The following is a 16,188-nucleotide window of genomic DNA, read 5'->3' as shown; positions in this document are numbered from 1 at the left end:
AAGCAAAATATGATGCCTGGAAGGGTTTAGAACTCTTGCTTTATAATGAGGGCATAATTACTGGCATCCACCCGAGCGCAGCCTTATGGTTACAGCATTAGAAAGCTATACAGCTTCTACAGAAACTTCTTAGTTAAAGAAAAATTTGTCTTGGTCTGGGGTTCGAATCCAGGACCACAGTTTCAGTGGAGTGGTTGCTCTACAAACTGAGCTAACCGGCACGTCTAGCATATAGCTAGATCAATAACTCGAAGTGGGAACAGTGTTGGTCAAATTACCATCCCCTGATTTAGAGTGCTCTCCGATCAGGGTAATACCCGTGCCACACGCTCACAAGAAATCGCAGTAAATGCTTAAGGCCTTAAGTTTGTTATTTGTTAATGCCATTATTTTTGGAGTTGGTGCTACACGTCCACATTTAATGCCATTATCCAAGGTGACGATGACTGTAATGCTTGCAAGGTAGTCAAAAGTTTCATCTGAATATAAACATTGCTAATGAGCACAATATATAGGAAATGTTGTTCAAATGTAATATAAAAATGATTTTCCAGAAAATACGTCTGTTCCTGCTTTACAAGTTGAAAAGTAGCCATAAACTCGCATGTCAGCACCGAAGTCGAGAGTACCTGTCAATAAGGCTGGTTAAAATGGCATTCTTCACATCGAAAATGCGGTATAGATGCCTCATCTGACTGAAAGTTAAGAATTAACCATTTCCTACTGGTTACGAAGTTGGTACTAACAAAGCCGCATGCTTTTCTGCGTGTGGAATGGGAACGAGAGTACGCATTGCACGGGCGAATGAGTTGTGGCGAACTCAGTAGGTCGCGAATGGCAGTAAGGCTAATGCCATTAAATTTATCCGTGTGGCACCACACGAATGCCATTAAAACTTAAGGGGGGACCCTGGTCTTTAAAAGAAAACTTTATTAATCTAGATATGGTAATGAAATTTTCAGGCCACATGTATTTTTGTGTGCTGATTTTAGATATGTCATTTAATTTCGTGTAAAACAATTCCTTGAGCACTTATGCACTTTTTATGCAAGTATTTTGCGGAGAGTTTTGAAGAAAATTTGCTGCAGGAAACTCGCTGAAATGTATGCCATTGGGTTCTCTTGACACCAAGGAATTTAATAAGGGTAAAATTATCATCCTGGCTCTAATAGAACTTGAGTAATAGGGTACTGAAGCTGCCACTTCAGAAACAGGAATACACACTTTCCTTCTCATTTCTGAAGTGACAACTTCAAAACTCTATAACTTAAGTTCTATGACAACCAGGATGATAATTTTACCCTTATTGCATTCCTTGGTGTCAAGAACCCAATGGCATGCATTTCAGCGAGTTTCGTGCAGCAAATTTTCTGCAAAACTTTTCCCAAAATCCTTGCATAAAAACTGCACAAGTGCTCAAGGAATTGTTTTACATGAAATTAAATGACATATCTAGAATCAGCGCATAAAAATACATGTGGCCTGAAAATTTCATAACTGTGATTTCATTAATAAAAATTTTTTTTTCAAGACCAGGGTCCCCCCTTAAGGCAGTAAGCACTTAATGGCATTAAATCTGTCCCTGTGACACGGGTATTACTGTGGGTGCAAACTATGATTGCTTACTACCGTGAGCTTCCTTTCCCTCAAGGCCTGCTTCGAAGACTGGGCATGCCTGCGTCCTGTGCACCGAAGTGGTGCCAGACTTGGAGCAGCACCTGAGAGACGTGCACCAGCAGCAGCCCTGCCCCGTGTGCAACTGCCTGTTCGACGCCACCCTGCCCAGCACGTACCTCGAGACCCACATCGAAGACCACTTCACGCCCTGGTCTCTCGACTAACGCCGTTCAGCTTGGGGTTTTCGACACGCGGAACCAAAATCCCTTCGCCACCGAGCTGTATTGGCATTTCTTTTACGGCTTCAAATTACCACTCTGCGTTTCATTGTCGTTTCCTTGAAGTAGATGACATCACTTAGTGGACGGCACGGTATGCGTGTGACTCATGAAGCCGATGATATGTATACCATGCTAGTTGCCGAACAGCGACACATGTGGCGAGATGAGCGATTCCAAGGCTTAAGTCAAACCATTCTTGCGGTGTCAGATAAGTGGAAGCTGCCTGTAAATCGCGTTAGTGCGAGATAGTTTGATGTAGCACATCCGGTTTAGCTTCCGAACTGGCGTAGTACATCATGCTGTGGTGTAGAGGTCGGCCGTTTGTACTTGATTTGTTGATAGCCTAGCCTCTGTGTGTTTGGCGCAGATTTCGCCGTGAAGAACGCCCGAGGAAGAAATTTAATAACCATCTGTCTGCGTAACGTTTGTTCCTTCATATAGCCCATGCAAAGGTGACGGATTACATCCATGCTGCGATTTTATCATATTGTACGTATTGATTTTATTTCTGCATTGATTGAGCTGCACTTTAAAAAGGAAAGTTTGTTGCATTGCACTTGTGAGAAATAAAGTAATGTATGTTGTGATTTCATGGTGTCGGATGCCACATCTTTTCTGATGTTATTGGTTGTGTAATCTGTAGTTAAGGCAGAGCAGACATGTCTCCTTCAAAAAATGGTAATGTAAACATTGAACAATTTAATGTAAGTGAATGGTGTTAATGTACATACCTGTTGCTTTGCGTTGTACGGATGTCTTCCGCTCATGTTGAGAGCATTTACTTGCGCAATAAAAGCAGTGAGAATAACTAAAGTCAAATTTTGAATGACTGTATTGTGGATTTCACGTGCATATTTGAATTTGGGTCTTTGAATAGGTTTATTTGTGCGGGATGGCATCCAGCAAAGCTGTCTCTCGGGGACTGCTGTGTGAAATGTTTGTGCTTCTCATCGTCAGTTGTTGCTGGCACTTGCATTTTTAAAATCATGTAATGAAATCATGTAAGCATAACTTAAAACATAGCTTTGAGTTAAGTTACACTGGAAGGTTTGTGTTTAAGCAGCTTTCATTTGATTTAAGCCTTGTTTTTATGCACCCTTATATTTCTGAGCCTGCATGACCCAAATATCAGTGCAGTAACCTTTTCAATAAAGCTTTAATAAGCTGCCCCGTCCTAATTTTTAAAATTTTTTTCATGATTGATTTGCAAACCAGTCAAGTGTTCTCACCTTCAAGGGTGTGGTTAGGTTTTGAATTCAACACCTTGCACCTTTAACTTACAACAGCTGAGTGATAATTGTTGGGGACAATAAGGTATTTTAGTGCTGCGTGTAACTAAGCACATCTTTTTGACATCTACAGTTCTTACCTGTGCTTGTATGCGGTGTGTCAGGTAACAGTAACTCTATTTTGCTGCATATTTTTCACTGATAATGAAAACAGCAAAAACTCTTGATAATTCACCAATAATGAAAACAGCAAAAACTCTTGATAAGCACTTGGTGTATACTTGAAGCTACATTTGCGCATGGGCGTGCATACCTTTTTCTAAAAAATTCTTCTCAACTTTCATTTTAGTCTCAGTTTTTAAATTTTCAAGGTACAAGACCAACAAAGCCTATGGTGTCAGCCAAGAAAGAACTTAAGTTTGCTCCACTACTTTTTTAAAAAGTCGCCTCTCTTTGATGCTTCTGTGCACAAGCTTTCTACTTCACAGTGCTCACACTCCTTGGTTTATTAAGTCTAAAGTTAACTTTTGGTATCCACTTGAGGATTTTACAGTGGAGCTTGAGAATTTCTGAGTGAAATTGAAAGGTAGCAGGGAAGTCAATGCTACTTGAAAACATGGTCATTGTGACCCTGTAGTGACCCTTTGTGTCCTCTTGACTTTGACCCTTCTCGGCGCAAAAAATGGCTGCGTTCTGTCTTGTACACGTACCCAAACTCTGACACGCCAGAGTCCAGCTAGATGTTGTTCGTTAGATTGGTTGATCAATGAGGTTTAACGTCCCAAAGCGACTCTGGTTATGAGGGATGCCGTAGTGGAGTGTTTTGGATAATTTCGACCACCAGGGGTTCTTTAATGTGCCTTGACATTGCACAATACACGGGCCTCTAGAATTTCACCTCCATCGAAATGTGACTGCTGTGGCCAGGATAGAACTTGCCTATAACGGGTCAGCAGCAGAGCACCATAACCACTGAGCCAGTATGGCAATTTAGCTGGAAGTTATGGTGAAAGATAACTGGCTAAAGTTGAGGCAACTTTCTGTAAAGGAAGCCATTTATCCGTGAACAGTGCAGTGGTCACAGAGAGACTTGCGGCCCATGCCAGCTGAGTGTACGCTTTTCTCTTTTTCCAGTCTGTTTGTGAGTCCGTCAAACTGGGTGTTCTGATCCTTGTGGGCACACGTATTGAGGCTCGCTCGTGGCAACCTATCCAGTGTTGTGCATGTATTGGCTGCTTCAATGAAGTTGCGACCGTCTTTCTCGTTCCCCCGTTCTAACTGGAAATTGTTCCAGTTCTTTGTAATTTAGCATGGCTGAAGGGTCACCAAAAAGATGAAATCAGTTTTGTGTCTTTGTGGCACATGTCATTGGTTTTGCTAGAGAGGAATGGTTTGGTTTATTAGGGTTTAACGTCCCAAAGCAACTAACGCTATGAGGGACGCCGTAGTGGAGGGCTCCGGAAATTTTGACCACCTGGGGTTCTTTAACATGCATTGACATCACACAGTACACGGGCCTCTAGCATTTCGCCCCCATCGAAATTCGGCCGCCGCGGCCGGGATCGAACCCGTGTCTTTCGGGTCAGCAGCTGAGCGCCGTAACCACTGAGCCAGCGCGGCGGGCAGCTAGAGAGGAATGCATTGCTTTGTAGTGTCTTGGCAATATGAAGAAGCACATCTGACTTGACTAGATTTGAGCTTTGCTGTATATGAAAGTGTGTTATGCCCTTAACAGTGGGGAAGCAAGTTGGAATTTTATGCATACATGTCAGAGAAACTGGGAATTATTAGAAAACTGGGTATTAGGGATTGAGAAAGAGCATACAGAGGAATCAGAAAAATTGAAAGTGCTCTGTGTTGCAGTAATTCCGACTTGACCCATAGCCAGTTCGGCATGTTTTAATGCCGCTACATTTACTATCTCATGCATAGTCGTCCTGGGCACTCAGTTTGTTACAGTCTGCACATTTAATATATTCCTGCTAGAGCTTTCTTTTCTCCTTTTTTGTGTCATTGCAACTGCTTCTAGCTTTTTACCCTACATATTTGACATGCAGTGACATCTATCTATGCTGTCCAGGAGGGAAGTTGAAACTGCAGTTGAACCTTGGGAAGTTTGGAACTGTAGCGCATATTTATCCGAACCTGAAAGTTAATTTCCATTGCACAAAATACTCAATGTTGCATCACCGATTTCTTATTTATCAAGTAATGCGAACTGAGACTGGATTTGTATGCCTGGTTTTAACATGCAAACATTACATGTGTCCAGCGTACTTGGAGAAGAAAATATTTAGTTTACTGCATTAAAATCAAGTCTGTGAAACTATATTCCCTGTTGTGGGTTGTCAGTTATTGTATTACATCTTTGCACCTCAGAGCTGCACAGAAAGGAAGTGTTGGAAAAATGTTACAAAGTCCTTTGTCGTGGTGCGAGGAACAGCAATCAATTCACTGAAGTTGGATGTGTTGCTAAATGATTTACCCGGTGAATACAGTTCATAAAGTGCGTTTTGCATTCCCGCATAGAAAGATGACAAGGCTGGCTAGTTAGATGCAGTATCCAAATAGCGCTTATGCTAGATGACAGCAGCATTTCAGTTTCAGGCATTCACTGGCACGGAACTGTATGTGCACTGTGAAAGGTGCAGTTTTAAGCTGCTTTCTCATATCCATGGCACACTTGATTGGGGAAGGGAAAATGCTTGTCACTTTTGTTTGTCACGTGTGGACACACAGTACGCTTGGGTTTTTAATGCTTGTAATCATGTTAAAAGATGATGAGCATATCACTTTATGGGCCAGTATTTCTGTTGTAGGCCAGTTTCGTAAATAAAGCGAAACCTTTTCATTACACTTTTGGCGTGTCTTTTGTGTTTGTTTTTGTGTTCTTGCATGATAAAGAACACAGTTGCATGAATCAACATTGTATAAAAGCCACGGGGAACTACAATGGGCAGTGCCTGATCCTTGGCGAGGCTAACTACTTCAGTATTAAGACGAAAGCCTTTAATGCCTCGTCGTTGTCAGCAGAGTTGTCACGCTTTTTCTAGTCGGACCAGAAAAAAAAATCTTTTTGCACGATGGGATTCAAACCGCCATCTTTCCGTTTCACAGCCGAGTGTGCTAATGGCTACGCTACTTCCTGCCAACGCGTATTTAGTTCTTGTCTAGGACGCTGGAGAGGGTTTGCAGAAAGGCGTCGAATCAGACGGATGCCTCCCAAACGCCCTTCAGTGTCTCCAGCATTTAAGATTCATAAACAATCGTGTACTTAACAACTTAACCACACATCAGTGACACAAGCAGCAACACCGCGGCTAAGACTTTCGCCTCACCACACTTTACGTCAACAAAATGCCCCCCTGAATTTTTTGGTCTTAAAAGTTGGTCCAACAAAGGACAGGTTTGATGAAGTTATTTGCATTCATATTAAAATGGCCCCTAGATCAGTGGTAAGATGGGAAGCCCTGTTATGGAATTTTGTTTAAATACATTAATATGGGTTTATAACAGCTAGTGTGAATCGTACATAAGCCTGAGGCTGTTTTTTCTTTAGTGCTCAAGTGGGGGGAACACATTGGCTGGCTAGATGGTCATTGAGAGTTGTCAGTCAGCACAGCATGTGTCCTTTTTTTTTGTTTTTCCTGTTTCTTTAGAGCTGTTTGCGGGCTAAACTTTGCATCTCTTTGGCAACTGCAGCTCGGAGCTATCCATACTGGGCTGGAAAAAGCTTGTATGTTCCTATAAAAATGGAACCAAACGTTTGAGGCTTAAAATAGAAATAAGACTCGAGAGGCAGTTAATTTTATGACAGAAAAAGGGTGCCACATATAAGCTTAAGTAAAAGGAAAAAAAAAAAATTAAAACACAAGGCCATAAATTATATTCCTGCCAAAAAAAAAAAATGACGGTTGTATCAGATACTTGGCGAAAGTATTTGGATGTCATGTTCTAGGATTTAAGTGACTGGAGTGTCTTCCCTTTGCATACATAAGACACACAGATTTGAAGATGCACTTCTGAACACAGAATGCCACAGTTTGTGAGGTGGGAATGAGTGGAATAGGATTTAAGTTCCAATTTTCAGCCCAAAAACCTTGGATAGCAGTGCAGTTGCTACTTAGCTGGACTAAATAGCCAGGAGGCAAATTTCCTGCTCATGTTACTATTGTGCCATTAGCTGCTACCGTTCATGGATATGCAATGATGAAGCAAACTTCACCGTTAAATGTGCACAATAGATTCAGCTATCTGTCAGCCAAAGAACTTAAAATAAGCTTCATATTGGAGCGTACTGTTAATGCTGTCCAGCAAACGCTAATCTTTGGGAACTGTCTGCCAATTGTTTGTAAGCAGTGCACAATATGGGTAGTGCTTTGCGAGTACAAGCCAATAAAATTTTTGTAGTCAAAGCACTTCTCTAAAAACTGCTGTGGCATGGGTAAGCAAGCAGTTCCGTCTTAGCTACTTCAGGGAAATTGAAAGTGCAACTCCAAAACTAGAAGTTAAGTACATCAGCCTTTGACAAAAAAATATACATAGGTTTGGTTTGGTTTGGTTTATGGGGTTTAACGTCTCAAAGCGACTAAGGCTATGAGAGACGCCGTAGTGGAGGGCTCCGGAAATTTCGACCACCTGGGGTTCTGTAACGTGCACTGACATCGCACAGTACACGGGCCTCGAATTTCTCCTGCAAAGAAATTCAGCCGCCGCGGCCAGGATCGAACCCGCGTCTTTCGGGCCAGCAGCTGAGCACCATAGCCACTGAGCCACCGTGGCGGCAAAAAAAAAAAAATACATAGTCCACCTTACAGGTTTGCTTCGAAGTGTACAGGGTCTCTTGCTTTTCATCGACAGTGCTCTAAAACCCTTCAAGGTGAGGAAAAAACTAGTCACCTCTCCAGTGCTCTAGTGTTGCAGACCTGCTACAGTAGCTCTACTATGTCGCCCACTAACACCACTGGTTACCTTAGTGTGTTTGACAAAGGATGTATGTATTTATGCTTCCTTACACCAAATTTTCGTGCCTCAAAGTCAGCTGCTTAATCTGTGGTCAAGTTTCACACAGAAGTCTTGTTTTGTGGTCCCTCATCCACAAAGCAGTGAAAAAAGACTTCTAGATGCTGAGCCTGTTCAGGAGCTTGGCCTAAGTTGCTTTTCACCCAGGCAGATTTCTATTTGCAATGCTCAGTGTTCAACTCATAGTGTTTATTTTCACACTGTTCAGTGAATTATGAGAGCAAAAGAATGTGTCTACACAAAGACCCACTTGCTTTCAAGGAAATTTATTATACAAGCAACCTGCATTTGTGAATGTACACTGTAGAAAAAAAAAAAAAACTGCAACTACTTCAGTAAGGACCACTTCAGTTGCTCCTTGGCAGTCTGGAACACCTGAAAACAAGAGAGAGCGATGGCTGTGATTGTATTCCCATTGAGCGTATAAATATACCCTACAAAAAAATTATACCGGAAAAATTTTTTGTTTTCCCAATGATATGTTTCCAACACAAACACTTCACTAACCCCTTAGCAAACTTGTACGAGCCACGCCTCTGTCATTTCTAACTCCTGATGAGGCCAGCTTATTGTGAGTCTTTAGGCCAAGGAGGAAAAAAAACTAAGGAGGGAGCGTGACATCACGCGGCCAGCGTTCGCAAACCGAGTGTTTACGAAGCCGTTTTCTCTCTCAGTTTTTCGCTCTCCTACTCAGTCCCTTATGTTTTGATTCTGGTATGTTTTAGTGCAAGCGTATGCGCGGCTTGTGGCGTGGAGCGTCTACAGCAAGGAGGTTGATCTACAGTCAGTTTGCTGTGCTAATCCGCGCATGCGCGCGCGCAGCGGGGCTAGATTTTACCGCATGCTATCACGTGGCGTCATCATGGGGGGACAAACTCTCTTTTTTTTTTTACTATATCTTTACTTGTTAAGACTAGGCTTCAAGGTTGTCGCCAGATGCTCTCGCCTCAGTTTTTTTTTCCTCCATGCTTTAGGCACACTGTGTCCGGCTTAGGGCGAGCAGGGCTCGACCAAAGCATTTTTTTTGTTAGCCAACCGATGGCAGCACCATTACTATATTGTCACGTTGTAGTGACGGCAATCCAGCAGTCAGGAAAACAGCAACAAGCCTTGCAAACAAAGCTTTTTATTTGGGCTGACTTGCGCCTGCAAAAGAACTGAATCACTCGGCAGCGGCGTAAGCAACAAACGTGCTCGTCAGTCGTCGAACTACGAATGCCCGCTGCTCGCGGCATCGTTCAATTTAAAGCCGGTAAGGAAACTTCGAGATAACAGGTCGAGATCATCTAGAGTAATCTAGAAACACGTAGATGCAGCTGTTCATGGCTGTGAACAATCGAGATTAGTCCGGTCGCTTCTCGCGTCACGAACAAAAATGATAACACCCCTTTTCTGCGGCCTTGCGCGAACGAACGGACACGACAATGATACGTGGCAATATGACCATTTTGGCACCATTCATTACCGTTTATTCCCATTACCATTTATGGGGCTAACGGAGTGCACAACTATGCATAAAGTGCCTTGTATAAGGGATGCAAATGTAAACCTAGTTTAGCTGGGAGCGTGCCACTCCTTACCACGCTCCATTCTCGGCAATGTAAGCAGCAGTTACTAACCTGCGCAACAGTTTGCTCCCCGAGTGGAATGTCGTCAGTTCTCAATGCAACCTTCTGAAGAATCGATGTCGGGTCTGCTTCCAGGATGATGCTAAAAAACAAAGCGGTTTTCCTTTGTGAGAGCAGCACAGTAATGCCGACTCAGGTCGCATGGACTGGCAATGCTGAGACACTAGCATGCTCAACAGCTACAAGACTGAAAGTAGTACAGGCAGATGTAATGAAAATTTCAGGAAACTATGTTTGCAGATCTCCACTCAAGTTAGCAAAGACAGGGTTTACTGGGGTTTAACATCCCAAAGCGACTCAGGCTATGAGGGACGCTCTAGAGGAGGGCTCCGGAAATTTCGACCACCTGGGGTTCTTTAACATGCACTGACTTTGCACAGCACACGGGCCTCTAGAATTTCGCCTCCATCGAAATTCGAGCTGTGAAAAGAGCATATGGTGCTGAGTCACAGATTAAGAGCACGAATGAAAACTAAGACTCCATTAGCAGAGATTTTTTTTTAACGTTGACGTGCGCACTAAACTCAGTCAATTACACCAGAGAGGCATATTCCTACTGACACACTGTTGCCTCTTACAACACAAGTTTAGTCTTACAATGCAATGTTTATATATGAACAAATCATTTTTTTCTTTGTCATGTTCCTTGCACGTGTGTTCGACCTTTATTTGTGCCCCTCTGTGCAATCAAAAATCCATATTAAACGCCTGCCTGGACCCTATTTCTGTCACGAGCCATGTCCTGAACTTAATAAGAAGTATAGACACCTAAATTTGGTGGCACGTTTTCTTTTCTACAACGATGTGGAAGACACTACTATGCATGAATCACCATGTGGCATTCACCTACGACTGGTAAATAATTTATAATCGAATTTTTCTGTTATGCTATTTTGGTTTCAGTTTCAACAGCCAAACGATGGCTGTGACGTCCAAGTGTGGTCGTACGTCACGTGAGGACTGGAAAAATGTCGATATAATCACTGCTTTATCGTTTTAATTCACTACAGTGCTGAAGCCAGCCTTCCTGAAGAACCAGAATGACAATGACTGTAGAAGCAGCGATTATATTGCAGTTTTTTCACGCCTCACATCACCTCTAACCACGCTTCGACGTCACAGTCATCGGTCGGCTGTTGAAACCGAAACAGCACGAGAAAGAAAATTGATCATAAATTATTCAGCGGTTGTAGAATACCAGGTGGTAATCCATGTATAATAATAACTTACGCATCATTACAAACAAGAAAACATGCGCCCAAAAGTTGTGTGTCTATACTCCTTTAATTGTTGCGAATAGTTTATGCAAAGTGAGAGCCACGAAAAAATGTGCTTTTATGGACCCAGGGGATGAAGCCTGAAATGTCAAGATGCAATCCATGCTGGCACGTCCGATTTGCACTGTGGAGTTTTCGAATCCAAGTTGCAAAGAAAAATTTGTGCACCTTGGTCATACAAATAAACTTTCCGTGTGAACGATACATGATATACAACACTAAAGAGTGTGTCATGTTGATGTAAAACAAAGCGCACAAACTAAACATCGTTAGTCCAATGTTTACTGGAAAGTACCGTTAAATGACAAACATAAATAACATTACGGCTGCTTCATTCTCTGACAGCAGAACAACAGGTTGTCACTTCTGAAACCTTGCAAGTTGCACATATAGGCCGATGTGAGCTGTGCTGTTTAAAACAGCCTTTACGCTCTCTTTAATTCAGTACATAGTGAAAAAATTTATGAACATAAAGCTTCTCTGAGAACTTCTTGAGAACTTGGAGCCTTACCTTACTCTTCATATAAGTTGCAGGACAAATATATCTGCTCGCTTTAAATACAGATAAAATGTAATGTTTCCCGAGATACATGTGCAGTGTGTGATGACATGAATCTCCAGTAATTACGATGACAAAGACACTACAAAGACCCTGATGCACTGCTCAAATTTTTATCATGTTTGTCATTTTTGTTCACCCACCTGCTATGGTCCCTGATGGGACTGGCAGTATTGTAAATAAATAAATAAATAAATAAATAATAATGCCAGAGTTTGCCAGTGGGCTTAAAAAAACTAATCCAAGATTAACATAACCTATACCTGGCTCGCTTCACCTTCGTTTCACAAACTGACAAATTAGAAAACTATATAAAAAAAAGTATTAATCGCTAGCAGAGCCCCCGTCAACACAAAAACAAGCCCATATACCTTATTTACTCGTGCAATGAACCACTTTTCCCCCAGAAAAGTTGACATCAATTTTGGGGAGGGTTCCCCACATGGGGAAAAAAAAGTTTACTTTTTTTTTTTTTGTATCCTATGTCCACGTTACCCATCCTTGTTCAACAAAAGTGCACAGTCAACAGTTTGTGTCCCCATGTCACCCGCATTCATGTTGCCAGTGTTCAGCATTACTTGCTTTGGTGCTGTATCATGGTGCAATTTGATGACCTTGTGACAGTCAACAGCTCCGGCCAATCTCGGTGAGACAAAGCGATCATACTGATCACTGGCCCTGAAGGTAAGGTGCAGGTTTTTTACACGAGGTTAAAAAAAAGAAGTTAATTCTCAACAAACAGAAGTGGCGGGGGGAGGGTTCAGACTATGTGAGTGAGTTCATTACAAGAGTAACCACAGTATTGCCACAAACCGGCCACATTTTTACCAAGGCACCCATTTGCACACAACATTTTTTTGCATGCTGGTGAAGAAACATATTTACCCGCCATCGCAGATCTCGTCAACAGCAAGCATGATGATGTCAAGGTTGTCCAGAAGGACTTTCTTCTCCACATTTTTCCTCAGTATTTGGTTGATGGAGTCATACAAGCAGTTCAAAGCACTGCAGAGGATCAGCTGTGGACGGGATAAAATTGCTGTGAAATTGTCGACCAAACAAATCTCTAAAATACTTGTCGACAGCTACGTCTCGAAGTAATAAGAGGCATAAATATCCAATCTCCTACCACAGAAGATGTTATACAGAGTGCAGACTCGTACAATTTACATCCTCGACTAATTTTGCTTTCCTCTTCATTTCATGTGCTTCATATTCCTTTATGTTGTTTTCCTCACATAATCTTTCGTATGCTCTGTCTCCTCCTCTTCCTCCTGGGAAAACTCCCTTCTGATGGGAGTTTTCGGCATATCTGTCCCTTTTTTCCCTGTTTGTCCCTAGTGTTTTCTAGGCCCTTGCTCCTGTATGATAAATAGGGCCAAACACTAAAGAGAGTAAGAACGATGTAACCACAACTACAGAGGAGGTTCAATGCTGCGCTGGAAAGATGTGAAAGAACCAACAAACCCCCCAAAAAAAAAGAAAAGAGAGAGAGAGACTGCTTTTGGTACTCTGCCAAGCAAGTCAAGGACATGGCCTTCCTCCCTCGTGGTTTATTTGTTTTTTATTGTCACAAGCAAGCATTTAAACAACATACGAATACAGAACTTCTGGGATCCAATAAAATTGTTTGAGGGTCCCCAGTTGAATTAATGTACTATTAGCGGGAAATTTAAATGGACCGCACAAGTCATTTCAAGTTTTTATTGGTGGTTAGCTTAATGCTCCAGCTGGAAAATTCTGAACACACGGAATGTGAATTCTCCCGCGGTTGCCACCTGCTTTCAAGGAATAAAAATTTAATCCTGCTTCTATGGTCCATTTAAATTTCGTATCGATAGTTCATCGCTGCCACAGGAGCATGTAGGAGGACAAACACACCCAAATTTGAATCGTGCAGCACTGCACACATGTACATGTCACTGATTGAATCAAAACATGTAATGTCCTTTTTTTTTTCGTACTGTTATTCAATTAATCTATACCTATAACATGAAATTATCACATTATTATACGCAAAAAAAAAAAAAGCAGGTTCGCGATCTCTTTGAGTTATGCCTATGCTGGTTGTCATGAAATGTAGTCATGGCTGAGCTGTCTGTGCAATTTCAAAACTAATGACAAGATGAACTGCCTTAGTAGGCAAGTCAAACTGGCAACGTTCTAGTTTTTTTTTTTTTTGTTGTTACACACTCAAGTAATAGTAGACATCACAGCATGCCATTGTGATTGCGCCGTATTTTTAAAATCGGAGCTGTGCACGTAACATGGCTAAAGCACCGAGAAAATTATCTTTGAACTGTGTGGTACACTTCGGTTAAGTATCAGCTGTCATAACTGCAATTTTGAGGAAACAGCGTTCACACCACCGCTGCGCACGGCTTCTGGAGTCTGGTAACACGTGTTTCGGTAGTTGCTAGTTCATGTCTATAGTAAAAAAAAAACTTAACAAAAAAAGGGTCTTGACGCAGAACAGGTACACGATGGCCTACCTCGTTCTCGTGACTGCTTCCCATCACGTAGAAAAACAGATCCACATTACTCCGGTAGACACACGTCAATCCATCCAACATTATGATTTCGGCTGAAATAAGAGAGAGAGGACTGCATGAGTTGGCGAACGGGAAAATAAGAATACAACTCAAAACTGTCTACTACAGTCGCCCGTCTTACCGTTTGCCCGGTGTGTCTTGTTGAAGAGATTCTTCTCAAACGCCTTTTGCTCTTTGGCTGACGGGAAGGTGTTATCATAGTACTGCAAAGCACAGAACAAGAGGTTGCAAGTCTCGTTTAAAGAAACCAAAAACGATGTAGCATGAATATGAAAGCGAGCGGGCACATCACACAAACAGTTACCGTACCTTGGCCAAGATTCTGTTCCCATCGTTGTCAAGGATGGCGATTGCTTTCACCGTGTAGAGCGTAGGTTCCTGAACGACACCAGAAGATATCGAACGTTACAAATAGACAGATCATGAAACACGAAACAGCTTGTTACTACAGTCCGTTACGCCGGGTGGGACGGCTATGTGAAGTTTTGGCTACCACGCGACGTAAAAGCCTCAACGCTAGTACGTTTGCTTTGAAGGAAATAAGCAGCTGCTAAGTAAACAAGCGAAAACATTATACAGGCCCTGTTACATGCGAACATTACGATTTGCTTTCGGTGCTCACATCGACTTACCAGCAACATCGACTCCATTTTGAGTGACGTGTAGTGAAGACGTCTTGGCTCGGCTACTCATTGACGCAAAAAATGCCGTAGTCATAGCAACCACGTTGATATCAAAAGTTTGTGGTGATAATTAAAAAGTGTGCAACCAACTCAATATTCAGTTAATAGAAGTAAAAAATATATTTTTTTGTTATTTACATGATAAACATTGGAATTGCATTGCATGCCTTTTGGGTTTGTGCTGAGTAGCTTACATCCCAACGTTACCAGACAAGCATTATAAAACACAGTGGCTGAAAGTGTTCGGATGTTGTCTTTAAACTAAAAATCTTATGAAGGTCTACATATTTGCTATATGTGCTGCGACGAGATAATCGCATGCATGAGGTTTTCCTTCCTCCATGATCGCATGGATAATCGTGGCGTCACCACAGTTACACTTTAGAGACGACATCAGCCGTAGCTCAAGCCTGGATTTCGGGACAGAGCAATATTGTTGTTAAACATGGCGGTCGTTCAAAGAAAAAGGGACGGTGGGCCAAACTTGAAATTTTACGAATCTTCGGAAACAGTTGCACAGTTTGACGGGGTTAGGCAATGGCTCCACAAAAACTGCAAGAAGGTACGTTGGTTCTTCGTAGCTATTACTTGCGTATCGCCAAAATGAGTTTATTTCTCCGAGAAGGAGCAACCGGTGTTTGAATCGGAGATCGGCACCGCGTCCCCCGCGTCCTGACAACTGCGGTAGCGTGCGCTCGCGTCGCGCTGGCTCGGTCGTGATCTCTGGGGCATATACGATGCTGTCTCGCAAAAAGATGCGTTAAAATTGCTGTAATTGGCTACATGTGCTCGTTCACGGCTTCTTGTTTTACTAGGCCTAAACGACGCAGCTTTTGCAGAGTTAGCAGACATCGGTTCATCTGCTCTGCGGCGAAGCAAGCCCCGAAGCCCATTTTAACAAATATTTGTTCATTCTTTCATGCTTGCGTGATGCGCGGCATTGTTTTCGGTTCATCTGTATTTCGTAGTTTCGCCTGGGAAGCCGCTGTGTCGCGCTTTCAAAAGTCGCTTGGCTGCGTTGTGCCCAGCGGCGTCTACAAACGCGAAGAAAAGAAAAATTCAACCATTGCCCATCCTGCGATGTAGTATCGGTTTCGACTAACTGTACGCCTTTTGCGTTTTCTTTTTACAGTACACGCAAGCCGAGCCACCCACAAACAAGGGGCTGTCAAGCTTGGTCATTCAGCTGATTCAGTTTCAAGAAGATGCGTTTGGTAGGAGTGTGAGCAAACCGCCGCTGACACGACTCCCGGTGAGTACTGCTGTCCGAGCTTTGGCACATTTGTATTGGCTAGAATCGGTTGCACGAAGTGAGATGCATGATTTTGTCTAGTTTCGCA

At 42.5% G+C, this 16,188-nt stretch overlaps 3 protein-coding genes across 8 annotated transcripts in view; 2 read left to right on the top strand and 1 right to left on the bottom strand.

Moving 5' to 3' along the window:
* LOC149338736 (uncharacterized) overlaps positions 1–5,983 on the top strand; it is a 76,123-nt gene extending 70,140 nt beyond the window's left edge. For all 3 annotated transcript variants that reach the window (XM_089547739.1, XM_089547737.1, XM_089547738.1), the window contains exon 14: positions 1,652–5,983. In XM_089547739.1, coding sequence (XP_089403865.1) covers positions 1,652–1,841 — 190 coding nt within the window. In that variant the 3' untranslated portion in view covers positions 1,842–5,983. The remainder of the gene's footprint in view (positions 1–1,651) is intronic.
* A 2,416-nt stretch (positions 5,984–8,399) lies between these two features.
* Positions 8,400–14,843, bottom strand: zetaCOP (COPI coat complex subunit zeta). Its single transcript, XM_089547736.1, has 7 exons — positions 14,798–14,843; positions 14,475–14,543; positions 14,287–14,368; positions 14,106–14,197; positions 12,499–12,632; positions 9,769–9,859; positions 8,400–8,524 (listed from the first exon to the last, which is right to left on the bottom strand). Exons 1-7 carry the CDS (start codon positions 14,813–14,815, stop codon positions 8,477–8,479), a joined length of 534 nt encoding a protein of 177 aa, XP_089403862.1. The 5' UTR covers positions 14,816–14,843; the 3' UTR covers positions 8,400–8,476.
* Positions 14,844–15,251: 408 nt separating this feature from the next.
* The window catches only part of mor (SWI/SNF- related protein mor), a 48,985-nt gene continuing 48,048 nt past the window's right edge, over positions 15,252–16,188 (top strand). For all 4 annotated transcript variants that reach the window (XM_089547727.1, XM_089547728.1, XM_089547726.1 and 1 more), the window contains exons 1-2: positions 15,252–15,410; positions 15,981–16,100. In XM_089547727.1, coding sequence (XP_089403853.1) covers positions 15,294–15,410; positions 15,981–16,100 — 237 coding nt within the window. In that variant the 5' untranslated portion in view covers positions 15,252–15,293. The remainder of the gene's footprint in view (positions 15,411–15,980; positions 16,101–16,188) is intronic.

The sequence above is a fragment of the Amblyomma mixtum genome, chromosome 6 (assembly GCF_055824585.1).
Source record: "Amblyomma mixtum isolate Tamu chromosome 6, ASM5582458v1, whole genome shotgun sequence".
In the NCBI taxonomy this organism is placed as follows: Eukaryota; Metazoa; Arthropoda; class Arachnida; order Ixodida; family Ixodidae; genus Amblyomma; species Amblyomma mixtum.
The sequence above is the reverse complement of the archived record's forward strand: the minus strand, read 5'-3'. Positions and strand labels throughout refer to the sequence as shown.